General features: G+C 37.6%; 1 protein-coding gene across 1 annotated transcript in view; it reads right to left on the reverse strand.

The window, feature by feature from the left end:
- Positions 1-987: 987 nt before the first annotated feature.
- Srrm1 (serine and arginine repetitive matrix 1) overlaps positions 988-21,896 on the reverse strand; it is a 27,886-nt gene continuing 6,977 nt past the window's right edge. Inside the window, 17 exon segments of the mRNA XM_047553894.1 lie at positions 988-1,259; positions 1,710-1,919; positions 3,302-3,497; positions 4,047-4,405; positions 4,407-4,512; positions 6,635-6,710; positions 6,713-6,744; positions 9,752-9,810; positions 9,812-9,897; positions 11,613-11,699; positions 12,140-12,220; positions 17,288-17,556; positions 19,463-19,582; positions 19,875-19,909; positions 19,911-20,070; positions 20,998-21,070; positions 21,073-21,110. Of these exon segments, the coding sequence (XP_047409850.1) occupies positions 1,155-1,259; positions 1,710-1,919; positions 3,302-3,497; positions 4,047-4,405; positions 4,407-4,512; positions 6,635-6,710; positions 6,713-6,744; positions 9,752-9,810; positions 9,812-9,897; positions 11,613-11,699; positions 12,140-12,220; positions 17,288-17,556; positions 19,463-19,582; positions 19,875-19,909; positions 19,911-20,070; positions 20,998-21,070; positions 21,073-21,110 (2,092 nt within the window). The 3' untranslated portion in view covers positions 988-1,154.

Genomic DNA, 21,896 nt, shown 5'->3' on the forward strand with positions numbered 1-21,896 from the left:
ATAAGACCTCTGTTTCATCACCTTTGTTTTCCCTGTCCACTAAAAGGGGAAAAATCTAGGTACTTTAGGAATTCTAAGAAAGGTAGTTTTCTTGCAGTACTGAGACAAGAAATAGTTGAGTGGCAAACATTTTTAAATTTAGAAATTTATTCTGTTTAATCCACGAGCTTTATATAGCTTTAGTTAAAAAAAAAAAAAAAAAAAAAAAAAAGAGAGAGAGAGAGAAAGAGAGAGAGAGAAACAAAAACAGTGAATCCAAGACACTATTTTCAAAGTCTGGGCCCTTCCAGCCTTCCAAATACAAGAGCTCTGAAAGCTGTATATACCAATCAGAAGAACAAGACAAAAATATGAAGGGAGCTGAGGCATCTTATAAAACAAAATTTTATGGTAACTGAGGGATCCTTCCTGGGACTATTAACTGTTTTACAAAAGAGAGGGGGAAAGAATGAAAAAAGAAAAACCCAAAAGAACAGAATAGAATGAAATTCCAGTGTTCCAAATCAACTTGTAACACATAATATAAACCCGTGTCCTGGCAAACAACATGCTTTCATTTTTCTGTCTCACTCCTAGAGCTCGAATCCTGATTCATTTCAGCAGAGACTCCACAGGCAACAGGAAAGATTGTGGCCATTGAAATGTCATTTATACTTTTGTGGTAGTTCAACAGTGGTCTTATTTTTCTGGGAAAGCTTACAAACCACTACCAAGGTTGGAAGCATAACTTAAATGGGTGCTAACACTCAAATGAGAAAAAGTAAAGAAAGAAAAAAACAAAAAAAAAAAAAAAACAAAAAAGAGAAAAACAAAATAAAAACAAACCTGTGGGAATAGCCAGGAGAGTTTAAAGGAACCATAAGAATGCCAACAATACTTAAACCCCCTTTTTTAAAAAAGGGATTTTTTTTGGCTTAAAATATTTCACTCTAAATGAATTTATGTCAGCTGTCAATGAAAGAATGTCACTAATACACTGTGGACACCTTTTGCAATGTAAATCCATGCCCTTTTTTTTTTTTTAACATGGTGAACTTCAACCTAGCAATTATTACAACAAATGTTATAGTCTAAAGCTCAAACACATTTTAGCAATTTTGAAATTGAATCGAGTACAAACCAAATAAAATTTACATCATAACAAACATTTCCACCTAAGACTGAGGGGACACTTGAGCCTTCCGCATGGATCTCAGGGCTTTTTCTCGCAGGTGCTTTTCTAAGTCATCAAGGTTGTCTTCAGCTTCGCTTTCAGTCTCCTGAAAATCCAGAAGGTCACACTGTTAGGTCCTGAGACATGAGGGAGAAATACTGAATAAAGAGCAGAATTATAATGTGGCTGCACAACTCTGGATATACTAAAAATCATGAGCTGTACACTTAAATGAATTGGTCACCTATGTGGTACATGAATTTTAAGTTATTCAGAAAAAATGGGGGCACGGTTGGCTCAGTGGTAGAGTACACGCAGGCACCAGGTTCAATCCCCAGCACACAGAAAGTATTTAAAAAAAAAAAAAAAAAAAAAGTAAACTTTCTGGCAGCCACTATGTTCCTTATCCTTGGTTCCACCAAATTCTTACTCTTGGCAGGTCACCAAGAAAATGAATAACAGTTAGGGAACTAATTAGAAAAAATGAGTTAGCTACTTCTCAAAAATGGAATGATTTCACTAAGCTGTACACAAAGCAGAATGTAGTCAGAAGTACCTTCTTCGGCTCTGGTGCTGCCTCAGGTTCCTCCTGTGCTGATGTAGTTGTGGCAGCAGCAACGGCTGCAGGGGTCACAGGCACTGCAGCCGCTGCGGCCATAGCCTTTTCCTTCTTGTGTTTTTTGTGCTTCTTGTGTTTCTTATCCTTTTTGTGTTTCTTGTCCTTCTTTTTCTTCTTTTTCTTTCCGCCTCCTTCTTGATCTGAATTCTAGAAATCCAAAAAAATAACAGCAATCTGGTTAAAAATTATGTCCACCGAGCATTTTACTTCCTCAAGGGAACACCTAAATGGACAAATATCCAAATTTCAGAGGCTTCATGGTAGTAAAAAAAGGCCCGAAGGCCAACTGTCACCAAGAAAGCTACTCTTAGAGATAGGAGACACACTGATAGTAAAGGTATACTCCACAAATTCTAAGAATAGTAAATGTGTTTGAAGATAACAGATTCTTACAAATTTTCCCCAACTAACTTTAAGCCAGGAGTCCAAATTTTAGGATTTAAGGTCCCCAAAGTTAAAACAAGTCGGGGGCTAATTACAGATGAGCTGGTTTCCAGCTCCTGAACTTGAAGACTGAACAGAAATATCAGCGGCTAGAACTGTGGCTCGGTAGTAGAGTACTTGCCTGCACCCATGAAGCTGTGGGTTTGATCCCTAGCACCACAGAAAGAAACAGAAATAAGGAATATCACTAAATCACCCACAACCCTTGCCTGACATGCAGAAGGTTTTTAATAAATGGCAACAGCTATAGACTAATAACAGATCTGTGTGAAGTGCCATGTTTCCAGTCACTGTTTAACCTCACCTATCATTAAAAAGGAATGATTTGTTCCTCTTAACTGCACATACAGATACTTCTCAATGTATGATGGGTTGATGTCCTACTACACGCTGTAAGGCCACTGTAAGTTGAAAACATTCAAGCTGAAAAGGCACTTAATACATTGAACCTATTGAACATTATGGCTTAACCTCAGCCTAAACCTTGAACAAACTCAGAACACTGAATGGCCTACAGCTAGGCAAATAATCACTGTTTAGCATTTCATGTACCTTATTGAATAATATACTGAAAATGAAAAATACAATGACTGTTCTGACCACTAAAGCTGGGAAAAGACCAATATCCAACATTCAAAGTGTGGTCTTTACTGAATGCCAGAGCTTCACATCACCATGAACCCCCAAACCCTAAGTTCAATCATGATGCCAGAGATCTGTATACCAAATTAATATATGCAAAAGACAGCTTCTGCTATAATCGAATCTCTTTTTTTTTTTTTTTTTTTTTCTTTTGGTGATAAGACTGAACCCTGGGCATTAAGCTATAGCCCCAACCCTATAAATTTTTACAATTGCATGTTTTTAAGCAATTACTTAAAACACCTCACAATCCAGCAGGCTTACACAATTCAATCAATTCTAACCACTGACTTTAATATAGAAACCTGTCTAAGATTAGATTTACGACCCACAAAGTAAGGAAAGAGTTTGAACTCCAATATTTTAGTACTGATATTTTCTCTACTTCACAGTGACCAGACCCAAATTTATAAAAGATGTCCAAAAACAACTCAGATACAAACCCTGGCCGGTGATGGGCTTGGTGTTGGGCTTTTAGCCTTTTTGACCGGTACCGCTGGTGACCAGTTAGTTGAGGGTGACTGAGACTGGACTGGGGATGGAGGTGCTGGGGGCTTTTTAGCTGCTGGCTCAGGAGATCCAGAGACAGATCGGGAGGATGAGACCCTTCTTACGGACTGTGGGCTTGGTGAGGCAGCCCTAGATGCAGAAAACAAAATAAAATGTTTAGCACTGACAACAAACATCTATCCGTAAGGAAAAATAATCAACTACACTATATAATTGGGTCAGATCTTAAACATTTCATAGCACTAGTTTAGTCTCCTAGCACATTAAATTTACATCATCTAGGTCTTAAGCCCCACAAATCCTCCATTGTTAATGATCCTTCCTACATGAAACAAGTAGTGCAAATTCTTCAGGTTTAAAATGGCTTTTACCAATGTTAAATACACATGGAAGAAATGCTCTATGCATCACTTCAGAACATACTCTTGGAAGCACACTGCTCAAAACCCCAATATACTAAGAGCTAAACAAAAACCTGTGACATCTAATTTACGCTGTAAGAAACTATCCTGAAATGAAAAAGGATTTGTGAATAGTACTCAATAATGCCTTAATAGTTTGTATTCACAGCTTACTCCTTTCTATAGCTTCTCAATTTGGGGTGTGGGGGGAGGATTTCCACATATAAAGAGCTATGCAACTAAATATTCCTAACCAAAAAGCATAGAATATTTTTACTTTTTTGTCTTTTTAGGTTCTGGAGTCCTGGAGACTCTCCTAATGGGCCTAGTACTTGGAGATGGGGACTGCCTTCTTTGGGGTGACGCTGATGCTCCTCGTCGAACAGGTGGAGGACTTGAGGATGTCTGAGGAGCTCGAGGCCGTGGTGAGGGAGAATGCCGTTTGTTTGGTTGTGGTGACCGGGCCTCCCGGGCAGAGCGGCTTGGAGAAGATCCTTTCCTATGCTTTGATGATAAAGAAGGTGATCGTCTCTTGGTAACTGGGGAGCTCCTCTGTTTGGGAGGAGGAGAATGGGAGACCCGGCGCTTTGGTGGTGGAGATGGAGATGCCCGTCGTTTAGGAGGGGGTGGGGGGGATGGCTGTTCTTCTCTTTGGAGGCGGAGAAGGAGAGTATTCTCTCTGTATTGGAGGAGAGTATCTTCTTGGGGAAGGTGAGCGCCGACGAGGGGGAGGAGAAGGAGTCCTAGGAGAAACACACACCCAGTAAGCGACAAGGTCCAACAGATCAGGAAATCAAAAGGGGCAGGGGGGGATAAACCAGTAGTTACTATCTCCCTATAGTTATTAGCACTGGGCAGAAAATGTATTTGTAAGTGGACAGCTATACCTGTGTGTCATTTAAAGTAAAAACATTAGCAAAATTTCTGTTATCTCATGTCTACTGTTATCTCTTGACTTTCTCCTGCTTCATGGAGAAATCTGTAATTTTCAGGAAGAATTTAAATATGTCAAGCACTTCATACAATCTATAGAAATCAATGTTTCTTGAGAAAAGAACCTTTGGCACTGCTTAGGGTCACGTGTGAACATCGTTCTCACCATGTAACTAGGTAACTCCATATTAGCAGGACTGACTGATAGCCATATTACTCAGAGAGTCTGCTTTTTAAAGAGTTCTCCTGTGTTATGTTCTGTTCTGAACTGGATCCTAGATTCTGTACTAATAATCAGAGTTACTGCACAAACTTTAAGATACCTCTACCTCCCTAAAAAGACACATTCCCCCATTTTCTGTATCAAAAAGACCACTTTTCGGTTTGTGGGTCTATTGCTAGCAGAGGTATCTTTGTGAACACCCAGCCTGGTCTTCCTCTTAATGCTTCACTCTATACAATCTTAATATGCCTCTTAGGAATTATACTTGTAAGACTGAACATTCAGGTCCAACTGTGTAATTTACTCTTGGTTCCTTAGACTGAAATCAAAATAATTGTCGCCCAAAATAGGTTTACCATTTTGCGGGCAATGTGACAGAGTGCAGATTAACTGTAGCACCTGGTATAGTTACTCCGACTGTAACTTCCTCATCTAAAAGGGGGAATATCTTTTACCAAGCAAGGTTACCTTGAGGACTACAGGTAAACTAAAGTACCTAACCTTTGCCTGTCACGTAACTGAAGAGTGTTAGCCAGCCATTATATTGCTTATTAGTGTTTAAGTATGTCATTAAAATGTTTTTTGTCCTGATTGTTTATTTTAAGTGACTTTAGATTACAGAGAGTCACAAAATTAGTGAAAATCTGCTACAATTGTAACATCTTATGTAACTATAAAAAATTACCAAAACCATAAAACTACCTCAACACTAACCTCATAGTACCTAATTCAATAATCCCCTGTTTTCGACGACTGAATGTCCTTTTTCTGTTCCAGGATTCTAGATCTCCTTAGTCCCACCAGTTCTACAATATGTTCCTGAGTAATTCACGACCGACATTTTGGGGGGGGGGGGTACCAGGAATGAACTCAGGAGCCACTCAACCCTGAGCCACATTCCCAGCTCTTTCCCCTATTTTGTTTAGAGACAAGGTCTCGCTGAGTTGCGTGGCGCCTGATGTTGCTGAGGCTGGCTTTGAATTCGTGATCCTCCGGCCTCAATTTCCCAAGCCACTGGGATTACTGGCTTGCGCCACCATGCCTGGCTGACTGACATTTTTGAAGAATTATTTATCTGGTGGGTAGAGTGCCCAGAGGCACTCTACCCAGAGCTACACCCTCAGCCCTTTTTATTTTGTAAGTTGCCAAGGCTGGACTTGAACTTGTAATCCTTCTGCCTCAGTCTTCCAACCTACTGGGATCACAGAGAACACCTCTGGCTAGTTACTTACTTTGTAGAATGACCTTCAATTTGGGTTTGTGTAGACATTTCCTAACAAATTAGACTATGGTCCTGCATAACTCGTCAGTAATATTACGGTGTATCCAGAAGGCACATGACCACCAATGTGTATTAATGAGGATGCCAACATTGATTAAAGAGGCATTTGCTCAGGTTCTATATGTAAAGTTAATATTTTCTCTCTGTAATAACTTCATCCACCTTTAAATGAATATCTTTATTGAAATCTCACCAGGTATTAAATTCAATGGTTTCAGTTTATTCATAAAGTCGTATGCCACGTGACATTTCCCAGTCCACCCCATTCTTTAACCCTGTTTTACTTTCTGTATTTGTGGTTCCAGCGCTTTTCATATAAATGAATCATAAAACATGTCTCTTATGACTGGCTAAGCAATTCCACTTAACAAGCTACTTCCACGTTCTAAACATCTGAGGCACTCCACTAGCATATCTGACAAAGTACCTTCGCCGTGGTGGTGGTGTGGGAGATCTGCGCCGCCGAGGAGGAGGAGCAGGAGAAGGAGAGCGTCGCCTTCTGGGGGTGGTGGGGAGGGACTTCTCCTCCGTCTACCACTAAAGCAAGAAGATTTGCAGTAATTTGGAGTCAGTTGCATTATAATAAAGTGCCAGAAGACATAACTTTCAGTTCTCATAGCTCAAGGATAACACCTGGTTACTACATGTTCTGGAGCAGTGTTTTTTCAACATCAGTGTTTCATTTGTGGTAAGGGCAAATATTGAATTGTGAACTATACTTCAGATATAAAAGACGTGCTCTAAGTTACACCATAAAATATTCATAACATGACACCGGTGGAAAATGTTTGCAAAAACTGTTCAGAGTGCCTCCTTTTTAATTGGGATGCACAAAACAATCCTTTGTGAAATACAACTGTGAGATTTATGCCCACAAGGAATGGGCTAAATAAAACCAGGTGTTTGCTGAAAAAGATCTCCAGGTGATTTTGATTCCTTGTTAGGCACTACTTTACAACTCCCCAATAAGGCATGGCTTAAGACCCAAGATTCAGGGATCACCGCTCTCATTCTTAATTTAAAAAAATATATCCCCACTGTTCAAGAGTTGTACACTACTATCTAACAACACTATTCCAAGGACAAAAACTGCCTAAGCACTAAAGCTATATTCAGTTAAAATCTAAAATTTTAGATTTGTATGGTTAAAATGCAATTGAGAATCACATAAACCTTAATTTTGAGCTCTGTTACAGTTAACCAATGCAAAATGGCACACATGAAAACTAAAAATATAGCAAGTAACAGCTATCTTAAAAGACATAATAAAATATATTCCAGAAAGCAAGTTTGTTTTTTTTTTTAGTCAATGTATACATACATACAAAATTGTCTAAGTAATCAGTTCTTAAATTTTTTGTTTAGGGTAGGATTGAGGTTTCTTATAAATCTATAATTAGATTCTAAAGTTTATTAGGTCTTGATTTTCCTTAATAGGAAAAAAATCCTGAAATTCATTATTAAATTTAATTTCCAATTTAAATTTGCTTCTGGTTTGTAGGGACTAACACTTTACATATAAAATATTCAAACCAGGCTATGTCTCCTCTCCCAAAATATGACACTGAAGGACAATTCCAAGTAATTATTCTTTCATCTCTAAATCCTAGACAGCTGAAGGTAGATAAACTGATTGCAGCATTGGGAACTGAATTCAGGGGTGTTCTACCTCTGAATTCTATCTCTAGCCCTTTTCATTTGATTGTGAGAGAAGGTCTTTACATTTCTCAGGCTGACCTCAATGTACTCTAGTAAGTAATATTACTATTATTAGTAGTATTAGGGGTGGTTTCACATACCTGTAATCCCAGCAACTTGGGGGGCTGATGTAGGAGAACCCCAAGTCCAAGGTCAGCTTTGGCAACCTAAGACCCTACCTTGAAATAAAAAATACAGAGGCCTCCAACCTCCTGAGTAGATGGGATTCCAGGTGAGCGCAACCACATCCAGCTAAAATATCTTTTTTTCCCCAGAACAAAACAAGATCATACTAGATCAAGGAATAAACATTAGTTTTGAGTGCACTGTTGTGAGGACTCTTTTTCTATAACAGAAAGTAGTATCATAATGGAGGAATCCTACTACTAACTTAATTCTTTAAAACAATTTTTATTAATTGTGCTAGCAATGTCACAGAAGCCACAAGTCACTATATAGTAAAATATTTTACATCCAATCATCTTTCTTTAGACTAGTTTCCTCTATAGCAGAAATTTATACTGCTTTTGCTCCATCCAAAACACACTTTATTAATGAGATTACCTAAAATAACCCATCTTTCAAAGTCTGAGGTGTATAAAGAGTACACTCAAATTTCACCAAGAATAAATACAAGATGAGCATCCCTTATCTGAAAACAGCTTCAAAATCTGAAACTGAGTACCTCGTGGTACTCGAAAAGTTTTGAACTTCACAGTTTTGAATTGAAAATGCTCAACTGGTAAAGTCTATGCAAATAGTGCAAAATCAGAAACACCTCTAGTCCCAATCATTTTGCATAAAAATATCCAATCTGTACTTAGAAATTCAATGGTAACTAAGGACCCCAAAAGCAGAACACTGGTTCAGACAGAATATTATGACATCACTTTATGATCCTAAGGAACTCACTTTGCCACATTCAGGCCTTTATGTTCTTAGATTTTTCTATATGATTTGATTCTCTAAAATATTATAATTTTGTGGCCACATAAACACTGATAATCAGCTATGTGATCTACCTTTCTACTTCTGGAAACTGAACACGGCCAAGCCCTTACATTAACTTTTAGTATTTTTAGCTTCTCCCTAAGTTTTCTTGCTTTAAGTCACCACAAAGTCCTCCACCACTAAATCTGAGGGTATTATCCTCTCTCTTAGAAAATACCCATATATTGCCAAAACTGTGTGCGCCTTGATTGAAATTACCACCAAAGAGTGGTAACCAGATATTCAAAATTTAAATTCAGGTACAATTCCAACATTCATCTTTCATGTTAAAAAAGAAAACCACACCTAAAACAGCTTAATAACTTTTCCACAGTGCACTACATATTTAAGAACAGATATGTCACCTAAATAGGAATCTAAGTCACTAAACTTTTGGTAGTGCTCCTAATTTACAAAGCAGCGTCCTAACCAACCTTTTAGTCACTGGCGATTGCCATCGCTTTCCCATCTGCATCTGAGAGCAGTGGAGAAAAAAAAATGTCAGATTCCATTCACTAAATTATTACTTTGATGGAGTTAACCCCTGATGAGGAGACATTTTAAAAATGTTCAGGAATTAATGCTAGATTTAACTTGTTTATGCTTCTCTAGTCATGCCTATGTATGATACAGTGACTCATAATTTACCCAGTTCGTATTAATATTAGTTACTACCATGAATGGTGGGGGTGTCCCAAAAACCTAAATTTCAAATAAAATTCCAACCACCTCCTCAAAGTTGTTGATAATGAAGGACTGAACCAAATGTTAAAGTAATCCCATAGCCCACCCTTAAATCATGAACTTTCATCACAGCTACAGAACATCAGGAAGACCATTCAAGACAAGTTGTTACCGAGGGGAAGTCTCTTTCTGGCGCTTTCGTGGTGAAGGAGAGGCACTCCGAGAAGGGGAAATGTCTCCGCCGCCTGCCTACCTCACCATTCTTTACGTGGGATCTCTTGGGTTGCTCATCTTCTGAGGAGGAGGAGGAGCCAGAGTCTATAATTACACAGTAAAAGAAAAAATTATATAGGCCTGTGCTTAAAAGAGCGTGCTAGGTTTTCTGAATCTAGGGTAAACAAGCATATAGATACATTCTGTGTCAGACGATATCAACATACACTCAATGACTTCAAAGACAGGCCTAATGAAGTATTCATCAACATATAAATCATTTCCATAGTGCACAATCCGATCAAAACTACAAATGTGTCTCTAAGAAAGTGATTTGGGGGGCTGGGGATGTGGCTCAGTGGTTAAATGCCCCTGGGTTCATCCCCAGTACCAAAAAAAAAAAAAAAAAAAAAAAAAGTGATTTGGGGCTGGGTTGTGGCCAGAGGCAGAGCACTCACAGCATATATGAGGCACCTGGGCTGATCCTCAGCACCACATAAAAATAAATAAAGCTATTTTAAAAGTTGTGATTTTCCACAGACAATAAATTGATTCTTGTTACTCAAAGCACTTTATGCCAACTGTGGATGGTTTTGTTTCCATTCTGTAAACGAAAAGCAAAGACAGTGCCTAGACTAAGTCACAAACACTATATAAGCTAAAATAATATAGCATCTGGCATTTAAAGAACCTGTTTCCATACGTATTTTTTAATCCAACAATTCTAATTACAGATATATAAGTATACACACACACAAAAGGCAACCACAATAAAAACCTAATGTTCAAACAAATAAGCAAACAGCTCAATAACTTATGGTACATACTTATAAAAAACACTGTGGCTGACTGGGCATAGTGATACATGCCTATAATCCCAGCTTCTCAGGAGGTTAAGGCAGGAGGATTGTAATCAGAGGGGGAGTCTTGTCAATTTAGGGAGAGCCTGTCCCAAAATAAAAAGGACTGGGGATGTGGTCAGAAGTAGAACGCTTTCTCAACAATTTTAAGGCCACACAAACTAAAACCAAAACACTACAGGTAGCAAAAGAATGAAGCAGACTCAAAGACTACAGGATCCAGATGTACACCAGGCCACCCTCTCTTTTAAGCCAAAGATATCTACACATGCACAAAAACATTCTGAGTATTTGGTGGTAAGACTGGGGAATTAAGAAAAAAATTATACTTCTCCAATTTTATACCTGTTTTCTGCTGTACTACTTTTTACCTTTTGGGACAAGGTTCTGGTACGTTGCCCAGACTATGTTTGAACTCTTAATTACTCAGCCTCCTGAGTAGCTGGGATTACAGGCATAGGCTGCAGTGCCTAGCATCTATTATATTACCACACTCTAAAGAGGATCTATTACCTTTTCTATTTGATTCGGTGCTGGGGATTGAACCCAGGTCTTTGCACATCCTCTACCTAGCTATACTCCCAATCAGACCTATTACTTTACCACTGAGCTACATCCACAGCCCTTTTAATTTTGAGACAGGGTCTCAAAGTTGCCGAGGATGGCCTCGAACTTGTGATCATCGTGCTCAGCCTCCTAAGTTGCTGGGATTATAGGCATGCACCACCACACTGGGCCAAATCCATCACTTTTATAACAACTTAAAAATTAAGTTTTAACAATGTACAACTGAGGGAGAAAGAGACAGGCAACGCTGCTCCCAAAGGTTTTGATGAGAGCACAAATTTTTAAGTACAATCACTACACACTAATGACTGTTTATTTCTGAAGTATTTTTTTCTCAAAGAGAGAGAGAGGCAGGTAAAAAAAAAAAAAAAAAAAATCAGTCAACAGCCATACCAGAAGAAGACTGCTGGTTCTGTCGTCTGTATTGGCGTCTCTGCTGCACAGAATCTGCTGCAGCCATTTTGCCACCTTTATCTTCTTCTGAAAGATGGATGCATTTAGAAAGTGCTTCTTTAGTCATGCATACAGATAGTCTGACATATTTGAATAGGAAAAGTTTCTCAAACTTTTAACTGGCTAGGTCAAGCAATACAGCTAACTATTCAAAATAAACTTAGTTAAGCATTTATTACAGGTCAGGTTGGGTGCCGAGCATTTTACAAACTTTATTTCAATTAACTGTAAAAAAACAAAACAAAATAAAACAAAAACCCTACATTATTCCCATCTCAGAGATGAAAAAAAATGAGACCCAGAAGAATTAAATAAAACAAACAAAAAGTAGTTAATTGTCTGACTTGAGTCTTAGTTCTTCCCAAACCATATACTGTATCATTAGTCATTCCCTTCTACCAGACGAAGGACCAGATTTGCAAAAAAAGGCAAAATCAGCTTTTAAAAAAACCACTTACAAAACTTACCTGATTCAGATAACTCTACTTTTCTAGGCTTTGGTGCTGGTGAAGGTGACTCTCTTTTCTCAGTACCTTTATGTTTTGTCACTAAAAAATAAGCGGAAAAAAAGCTTTCAATAAAAAAGATAACATAAGAAACCTTAATGGTACAAAGTATAGCTATGACTATTAACGAAAAGAATTTACTAAGAACTTATAAATTTCTGTAGGACCTTGTCATTATCTGAGATGAAGAGGAATTTTTAAATGTTTAATGAAAAGACTGAAAAATTTCTACAAATTCCAAACTGTAAGATTCTCTCAAGAGAAACCCATGGTTAAAAAAACTAATTAAATAAAAATAATAATAATAAAAAAATTTAGAGCTCCTGTAAAGTAGAACAAGATTTATGCTATATATAGTTTCAAAATCAGGAAAGTAAACCTCTATATGTGTTACTTGAGCCCCACAACTAACACACACACATTGGAGATCTCATTAATATAAAAGCTTTCAAAAAACCAGTATAGTTGGGAGGTTCAAAAAAGCAATAAAGATGATAAATGATTAAGAAATAAGACCAATTAAAGTTTGGCTGAAAAAGACACTTGGGTCTGGAAATGAGAAATGAATGGCCACCCAATAGTCTAAGGACTCTTTATGTAGCATAAAATCTTCACAATAACAAAATTATCAAATACTAAGATTATACTAAGATTGGAGGATTCTTTCCAAAGAATTAGGAAAAAGAGAAAACACAAAACCAGCTCTATACCTAAAGTAGTAGGCGTTCTATGAATTATCCAATGAACTTTTACCAACATTGTGGAAAACTATGAAAACTATCTTTTGTAAAGTTGCTGCATTATACATACTGTTAACAATGCTGCTATTATCACATCCTCTCTACTCCTCTGCTCCACTTTAAAAAGGAAACTTGAGGCTCGAGGTAACTTCACAAGTTAGAGACAATTTATGTGAGCTAGAGTATGAACCCAAGATTCTCTTTTCAAGACATCAGGACTCCTATTTCTGCTTAAAATATCCATCCATGCTACAACCAAAATCATAATTATATATAGATATAATCACTGAATTACCAGATAAACTTGAAACACCATTTGATAAAATCCCTCTAAGAAATAAATCTATAGACAATATGATCCCCTCAGGATTCTTAACCTGTTTTATGTGATGAATGCAATCACCATGGGATGTTTGACCCAGAATGCCACTACATCTAAGACACGTTTAGAATTCTGTAATGGCTCACTTCAAGGGGCAATAACTTAGAGAACTAGTTATGTAACAGTAATCTAGCTTTTTAAAGTCAAACTAGAAATTACCTCTCTCAATGAGAATTTTATTAATGATTATATCTAATAAGCCATGTGGACTGACTACTGAATTGGGAAAGAATGGTTAGCACCTAATCAGTTATCATATATTATGGGAGGAAGGATGGAAAAAAATGTATCAAAACTTGTATTTTAAAAAACTCAAATTTTAACTACTAAATTCAAAGAATAGTTACTATTTGGAGGCTATATTCTAGTCCACATACTCCACTTTTAAGTATCAGTTAATCCTCAATTCCTGAACTTATTAGGAATTTAGTTATCCATAAAGCCACATGACCAAGTAACCACCCTGGAAAAAACTTGGTTTCAAAACTTGTTTTGGAAATGAGTTGGCTGGATTTAAGAATGCATTTTTCTCAAGAAACATTTAAAATGTGGTTGTTTGCAAGATGGTGGGGAAATGCCTGCTTACTAAATAATATAACTAAACTAACATTTTTGCCCCCAATGGAAATAAGACATTTGGAGTCCAACTCATTCTCTCATTAATGACTTGGCTAACTAAAATCCTGTTAAATTGTTAATATTTATATCATCCAGTATCTACTCCTATCTCGTATGACTGAATCACAGCAGCATTAATATTATAAATAATAATGTTCTCGGTTTATTTTTTTAGATTTTTATACCATCTACTTTGCTATGTCAATGATGTTTTACCCTAAGTATCCAAGAAGCAAAAATCATTCTACCATGAAGACAAAAATCTAAGAGGCAACTCTAAAACTGGAATTTTAAATTTACTTTACCAGTTCTATTAATTATTAATTTCTCAGACTTACCCAAATGATCACTTCTAAAGTCACTCTGTAGCCAGAAATAGTAAAATAATCATTAAATGTCTACAGAGCATAACTCTGATGTCTAAATTGATTTACTCAAATTACCATCCCCACAGGTATAAATAGACCTTGTCAAGATTACCTCACTGAATAAAGCATTATTTTACGTATTAAGATAATTCCAATTTACCCATGACAAGCCACTGATTATAAAACGTTTCTCTAAGACCCCTTCAGATGAAACTCTGTATTTTACTCCAAATAATTTACCCTCAATTCCCCAAAACACTTTTCTTTGCTCCCTCTCACTTCACTGGCCCCCAATATCAACAGCAGAGAACCAGGGCCCTGATTACTGACTGCTACATGAAATACAAACGTGAACTCCATTGCATTTCAATGGTATCACTGCTCTAATTGTCCACAGAAACTGAAATGAAGGAATGATACAGAAGCTGAATAAATTCACCCTGCCCTCCATCTCCTTCCTTCAGCAATCAAAGAGGCATATGGGAGTAGGAAAGTTGGGCAAAGTATTTATTACTTAACTGGGAATGAAAACTTAAACTGTTTTCCTGGTTGGTTGACTTGACCATGTCATTTAACTTGAGAACCTGTTTAAATGGCCATCACTAAGTCCTCTCCTAACTCACATTTCATCAGAGGATAGGAATTATTTTAATACAGAATAAAAGCTTATTTCCAAGCAGCTTAAACCAATATTCATTTTTAGTGGACATAATAAGGAAGCCTCTGACAACGGTGCCCACAATGTCTGGTTTGCCTGCATTCTGTTTGGACCAGTAGGCCCTGTTCCAGAAACCAAAGGAAAACAACCAGTCCCTTGTCCTCCACTAAGACTTACTTCTTGTCTCTCCCGTGCATGTATTCACTGTGTCTTGTATGCAAAAAGCCTATGCCAAAACACAGGAGGACAGCGCCTGTGCATGCCTTCAAAAAGGTAACTGATAATTCTTAATTATTCTATTTTAACCAGGACTTAGTCCCGTTCAGTCCTTTTATAACTCTTTGGCTATATGATGTCAATGGAAACACCATTAACTTGTTGTGCTTTAGCAAAGGAATAGTAAGAATCATTTATATTCTTTCCCTAGAGAGCATTCTGGCTCCAAACAAAGAAAACTTTACACAAAAAGACAAAACGGGCCCAGGCAATAAGCATCAGATTTGGACATGGTAACCAGAAATTATGGATAGACTGACATTATCCCAATTCTGAACAAAAATATGGTGTTTATGCCCCCTCCCACACTTTAACAACTACACTGCATTTACACTGCATTTAACTACACTGCATTTACTGTCACCAAAGTAACTTGACAACTTGATGTCAAAATCTGAAAATACTCTACACATTACTTTTTTGTGGATTGCCATTATTTGCTGATGCTCCTTCCACTCTGATAGTCTATATGCCTGTGTTTTCATAGAAGTCAAAAAAATGTACAGCAAAATTAGCCTTTCTATATATCACCATACTGCACAGTGTAGGGAGGTGATGTGATATCAAGATACACCAGCAGGGTAGCCTACTAGAAACCCTGGGCTTATGAAATTCATTAACATACACAGTGAAATTTTTGTCCATCCCATTTGTTTCTAATCTGAAATTTTTCAATGTGATCAGAACCTTAATATATGGTAACCCAGAAGATTGTTCCTTAATATCCAGTTGCTGTTCAATTCACAATAGCCAAGCTATGGAACCAACCTGCATGCCCTTCAAGAGATGAATGGATAAAGAAAATGTACATATACACAATGGAATATTACTCAGCCACAAGGAAGAATGGAATTACGGTAACTGTCAGTAAATGGACAGAATTGGAGGTTATCATGTTGAGTGAAATAAGTTAATCCCCCAACCCCCAAAGTCAAATGTTCTCTCTGATATGCAAATGCTCATTCACAATAGGAGGAGGGTAGGTTCACCAGACTGTGGGAGGGGGGTGGGATGGGGTGGAAGGAGAAGGGGTGGGAATGGGAAGACAGTAAAATGAAATGGACATAACTTTCCTTTGTTCACATATAAATACACAACCAGTGCAACTCCACATCATGCACAACCATAAGGACAAGAAGTTATACTCCATGTATGTACGATGTCAAAATACATTCTACTGTCATGTATAGCTAAAAAGAATTTTTAAAAATTCAATCACTGAAGGAGATTTTACAATCTTCCCCACCCTCCTTCTACTCACCTGTTAGGCTGACTATATCATTCCAGCCCTAAGCATAATTCAAATGGATCCTAGAGTTGTGTATTTAATGCAAAAAGAATAAACCCCAACAAACCACAACCTTCACTCAGACTAAAATAGCATTCTACTTGCCTGGCAGAAAAACAGATCATAAATTCCTCATAGAAATCTGGAGAAATAAAGCAAGGACAACACTCCAAAGAACCTTGCCTAGAGCCTAAATTTAAAAAACAAATCAGCCTTTAAAAGGATACCATGTCCTTCCCATGGGAGCACAATGTGGCCCAAGAATTAAGGCAGAATACAAAGTTTTCAAATAAGATATCAAATGAAAAATCTTTTTTTTTTTTTTTTTTTGGGTGGTACCGGGGATTGAACCCAGGGCCTTGGGCTTGTGACGCAAGCACTCTACCAACTGAGCTACACCCCTAGCCCTCAAATGAAAAATCTTTAGGGAAAAAGTTAACTGGTCTCAAGAGTAATAAAATGAACCCTGATCAGTCACAACACTTCAACTAGTTATTCCATTTCCAATAGCCCACAGCTAGTGATATATTTCTCCACCTGCTCAATGCCAGAAGGCATTCCTGAAAACAAACTGCCTTTACATGAAATCTCTATTTCGACAAATCCCAAGAATTTAAAGCATGAAAGGGTAAGAACAAAAACTTAACCTATTAACAAATTTACAAAGAACATCACAAATTACTACCCAGCTACTCACACTTTGAGACCGAGTGGGAGACGTATGCTCTGAGTAGCCAAAGAGAGAACATAATGTTTTTGTGTTTGATTTTTACCTTTACCTGAAGTTCTCCCTGGGGACACAGACACACGACTTTTTCTTGTACGATTTGACTGCTGGGGTGTTGGGGAATGACGAGTTTTTGGTGGTGGAGTTGCTGGAGGTGATGGCCTGTGTCTTCTCCGAGGAGGACTCGCTGAAGGAGATAACCTACGAGTTTTTCGAGGGGGGCTAGATGTCCTCTTGGGAGGCTTCTTTGGTGGGGATCGGGAACGAGATGAAGAGGATGATGAGCTACTCCCAGACAAGGATGCTGATGAACGCCTTCTTCTGTGGAATAAAGTATTTATATTCACAAACTGCACACTTAATAAAGAATGACCTTATAGGTACGTATGATTTACATAAAAATACATCTACTTTTATCCAACTTTTGAGTTTATGTAGCTAAGTACACAAATGAGTCAAAAATAATGAGAAACAAAATAACCTAGAACAGGAAACAGCTAGTTCTAAGATTAAATAGAAATAACTTATTCTGATAAATGCTTCTGTTGGAGTTGTCCCTCCAGTCATAAAACTTGTCATGTTCAATGTTATAACAATAACCAACCAGCCACTTTCTTCCTTAGGATCAATACTGGTGTTTTGGAGTTTGCATACAAAATTGGACTGCAAAGTATTTTTCATTTAATAACACAAAGTAAGGCAACCTTTAAGTTGCATTAAAAAAAAAGTGCACAATTAGGAATTCATTTAGCTACATAAACTTAGAAGCAGGGCCTCTCGAATTCTGCGGCAAAGTCTGTGGTAAGTTCTGTGCAATTATGTGTACCTGCAGAATTCACCTTTGGCAGAAGAATTCCTGAGAACCTGAAAAAAAGAAACCCTACCTTAAGTGTGAGATAAAAACTGGCTGAAAGGGAATCTTACACAATCTGCAAAATACTCTGACTGCTAAATGGCTTAGTAAGCACAATCAAAACATGCTGTTTGCAAAACTCCAATTACAAGAAATAGCTGTTTCCACTATGTTACACTAGAAAGCACCAGTATTCCGTATGTGTTAAAGAAAAGTGCAATGCCTAAAATGACTGACCAAATTTTACTCACTGGTCTCACCTCTAAGCATTAACACCAATTCTGTAATCTTTAAGATTAGTAATAATTATTCCATACACCTTGAGAACTCACTGCTCAATATATACAAATATATATACACACACAGATATATATGTATCTATACTTACGTATATGTACATGTGTTTCTGTGTGTATAGACCTACAAAAAAGCTGACTACAGAGATTACTTGACGTTATCCTTCTTTATTTCCAAGTTGATTTGGTTCCCTGAAAGAAACCTTATTTGGACATAAAAAAAATTCTATCCAGGGCTGGGGGAATGCAGCTTAGTGGTAGAGCATGTGCTTATAGCATGCTTAAGACCCTGGGTTCAATCCCTAGAACCAAAAACCAAAACAAAACACCCCAACCTATCTGAAGTACAACCTGAAGTTTAGTCATCACAGTTCCTTTCAAAAACAGGCAACATGTATTATTAAGAAGGCAGCAAAACTCTGCTAACAGTGTTCCAGGCCTCTATTTTGGACAGACCTAGTCAATCTTTTTGTTAGTAATAAATTCAAAATCTAAAAATTTTACCCTTAGGCTTTTTTAGGATTATTCAGGACAAAGAACACTGGCAGGGTTAGATTTTTCTTAACTAGTCAAACAGCAAACTTCAAATATCAACGAAATGGGATTATGGGAATGTTTAATTTTTATTTGTTTGAACTATTTACAGTTTATCCCATCACCTGTATAATGAGAAACAAAATCATGTTAAAAAATTAAAGCATAATAATGAATGGATTATTTTAAAACTGGTAAAAAGTAGCTTACTGGCCCCTATACTCAGCTACTTTTCACAAGTTACAAGTCAAATGGAAGACCAATTCTCTTACTTGGTAGAATTTCTTAGTAAAATCCTAAAGGGTAAGAATTTAAGTTTCAGCAAGAGGTGAATTTGTTTTTTTTTTTTTTTCTCCCAATATTTAAATAGACGTATTTCACAGCTCAAACAGCATTATGCTTCAAATGCAAGTGGCTATTTAGAAGACATCTAATATCACTTATGAGATCTTTCTTTTAGTAAGAAGGATGATCCTGAAATTATTCTCAAAGATCATACTGAAGCGTCAAACACTCGACACTTTCAAATTAGAGCAACACTGACCGTCTCACTGGAGATCTACTCCTTCTGTGCCTTGGTGGAGGAGGCATTCGTCTTGGCGGAGTTCTTCTTCGAGGAGATGGCCGCCTTCTTGGGCTTGGCCGCCTTCTAGGTGAATATGATCTGTCATAACAGACAGAATTAGACCCTGAATAAATCTGGAGCAAAGAATTCCTCGACAATTTTTCCCAATAGCCACATTAAAAAACAAAAGAATTTCGACTGTTACATCTTTCATTCATATAGACTTTTATGGTACACAGAAAAAGTGTCTTCAATCTCCAAGTGTAAATCCAAAGAATAACATTTGTACTGAACATTCTCACTACTTTAATATTGTTTTACATGATTCTACCTGGGAAACAGCACATACAACCTAAAAATCTATCCTGATCTTATGGCCTCTCCACTTCACCTTGATCGGGACCTATGGCGCCGTCTTGGTCGCGTTGTGAGAAGGAGACCGAGAACGCGTCAGTGATCTTGATTTGGAACGTGGACCGAGATCTTGGTCGAGTCTTTCCTTCTCCTTTTCTTTTTTGGAATTTTTTTCTGGAGAAGGTTCTTTAGGCTCTGGTATAGGTTCAGGCTTGGGAACTTTCAGGATGTCACTGTGGAAACAAAAGTTTATTTTTTTCCTCTTCTACTTGTTAAGTCAATAGGGCATAATAAGGTTTTTGAAGTTAGCAAAGACTTCTCTCTGGCCCCCAAAAACCTGTACCTATCAGTAGAACTCAATAAGCGACAATTTTTTTTTTCTTTTCTTTCTTTTTTGGTGCTGGGGACTGAACCCAGGGGTGCTCTACCACTGAGCTACATCCCCAGCTGTTTTTATTTATCTTGAGACAGGATCTTGCTAAATTGTCGAGGATGGGCTTGAACTTGTGATCCTGATCCTTCTGTCTCAGAATCACAAGTTGCTGGGATCACAGGCAGTGATTAATAATTGTAACCATGGGGCTGGGGAGATAGCTCAGTCGATAGAGTGCTTGCCTTATAAGCACAAGGCTCTGGGTTTGATCCCCAGCACCCCCCCCCCCAAAAAAAAAAAAATTCTAATCACAATTAAAAAAAAAAAAAAAAAGGAAAAAACTGAAAGGTATTTACAATAGGTTGAGAAAATAAATTATAGTATAAAAAACACACTGTAAAACAATGTACAACAAAACAACACAACCAACATATAGTGGTCACCTTTGAGGCATTTTCCTTATAACGTATGCAATTTCAACAAGCCAACAGTCATTTTAAAAATATAAAAGGCAAACATTTCTTCCATACTGGGGACTGAACCTATGACTAAGCACAACAGGAAAATGTACTACATCCCCAGTCCTTATTTTTATTTTGAGCATGATCTTGCTTGCTGAATTGTCCAGGCTTGCCTCAAATTTATGATCTTCCTGTGTTAGCCTCTAGTGTAGCTGGGATTACAGGCATGTGCCACCACAATATCTAGTATCAGAGATGTCATAATGGCAGGAACTATCAACAATCTAAAATTGTGATTATTTATAAATGAACTTTTATGTACTTGCCTTGTAGATGTGGCCTCTTGTACTGAAGGTTCTTTACTTTCCACTGAAGGTTCTGGGAGCTCTGGAGTTTTTCCTTCTTTTCTGGAGCAGGAAAGGACTCCCGGCTCTTGGTTCTGTGACGGGGAGATCGAGAATGACTGCGCTTTCTCTCTCTCCTGACAGGGGAAGATCGTCTTCTAGGGAAGGAGATATGGGATTTGCGTCTAGGAACGAAAGCAATTTTTTTAGGTTTTGAATAACATGGATTGGTAGAGGGTCAAAGGAAGAGAAGTTTAATCTTTTAAGTTACACCACTGTTGTCTCTGAGAGTTCACAAGGAAACACAAGGCATTCGATCTGAGCTGCTTAACAGGGAAAGGGCCAAGATAAAACCAGAAAAAGCAATCACACGAAAGACACCAATATTCTCAGGCGTACCAGTTACAAGGGAGGAAACCCTGACTTGGGACTCTATACTGAGGTTCTCACTCATCCCCAGAGAGCATTCCTAAACCAACTTTTCAGAGGTAAAGAAGATACTTAAGAGTAAACAGTGATATTCCCTAACAATAACCAATCTTAAACAAAAATATAGTATTCAGATGCAGAGAGGTCACACAGTTGATCAGGCAGTCCCAGAGTGCCAAAAAAATTACTAGTGAAATTAAAGCAGTGTGTTCTTCAGAAGAGAAAAACCAAAACATGAATAAGATAGCTTTTGGGAAGAGGAAAAGGTCCTCTTCCTTTAAATAGTATTGGCCTAACTTGAAGGTGTTTTCTTCTTATTCAGAGAGAAGGAAAACAGCAGACTTAGTTCAATAGTCAGTCTTACCACTGTGATGATTTATTCTTAATCCATAGATACTATTTCCATAACAGTTTTGAGTTACAAACATAAAGAAAGGGACAAAGAAATTGCC

The sequence above is a fragment of the Sciurus carolinensis genome, chromosome 1 (assembly GCF_902686445.1).
Source record: "Sciurus carolinensis chromosome 1, mSciCar1.2, whole genome shotgun sequence".
Classification (NCBI taxonomy): domain Eukaryota; kingdom Metazoa; phylum Chordata; class Mammalia; order Rodentia; family Sciuridae; genus Sciurus; species Sciurus carolinensis.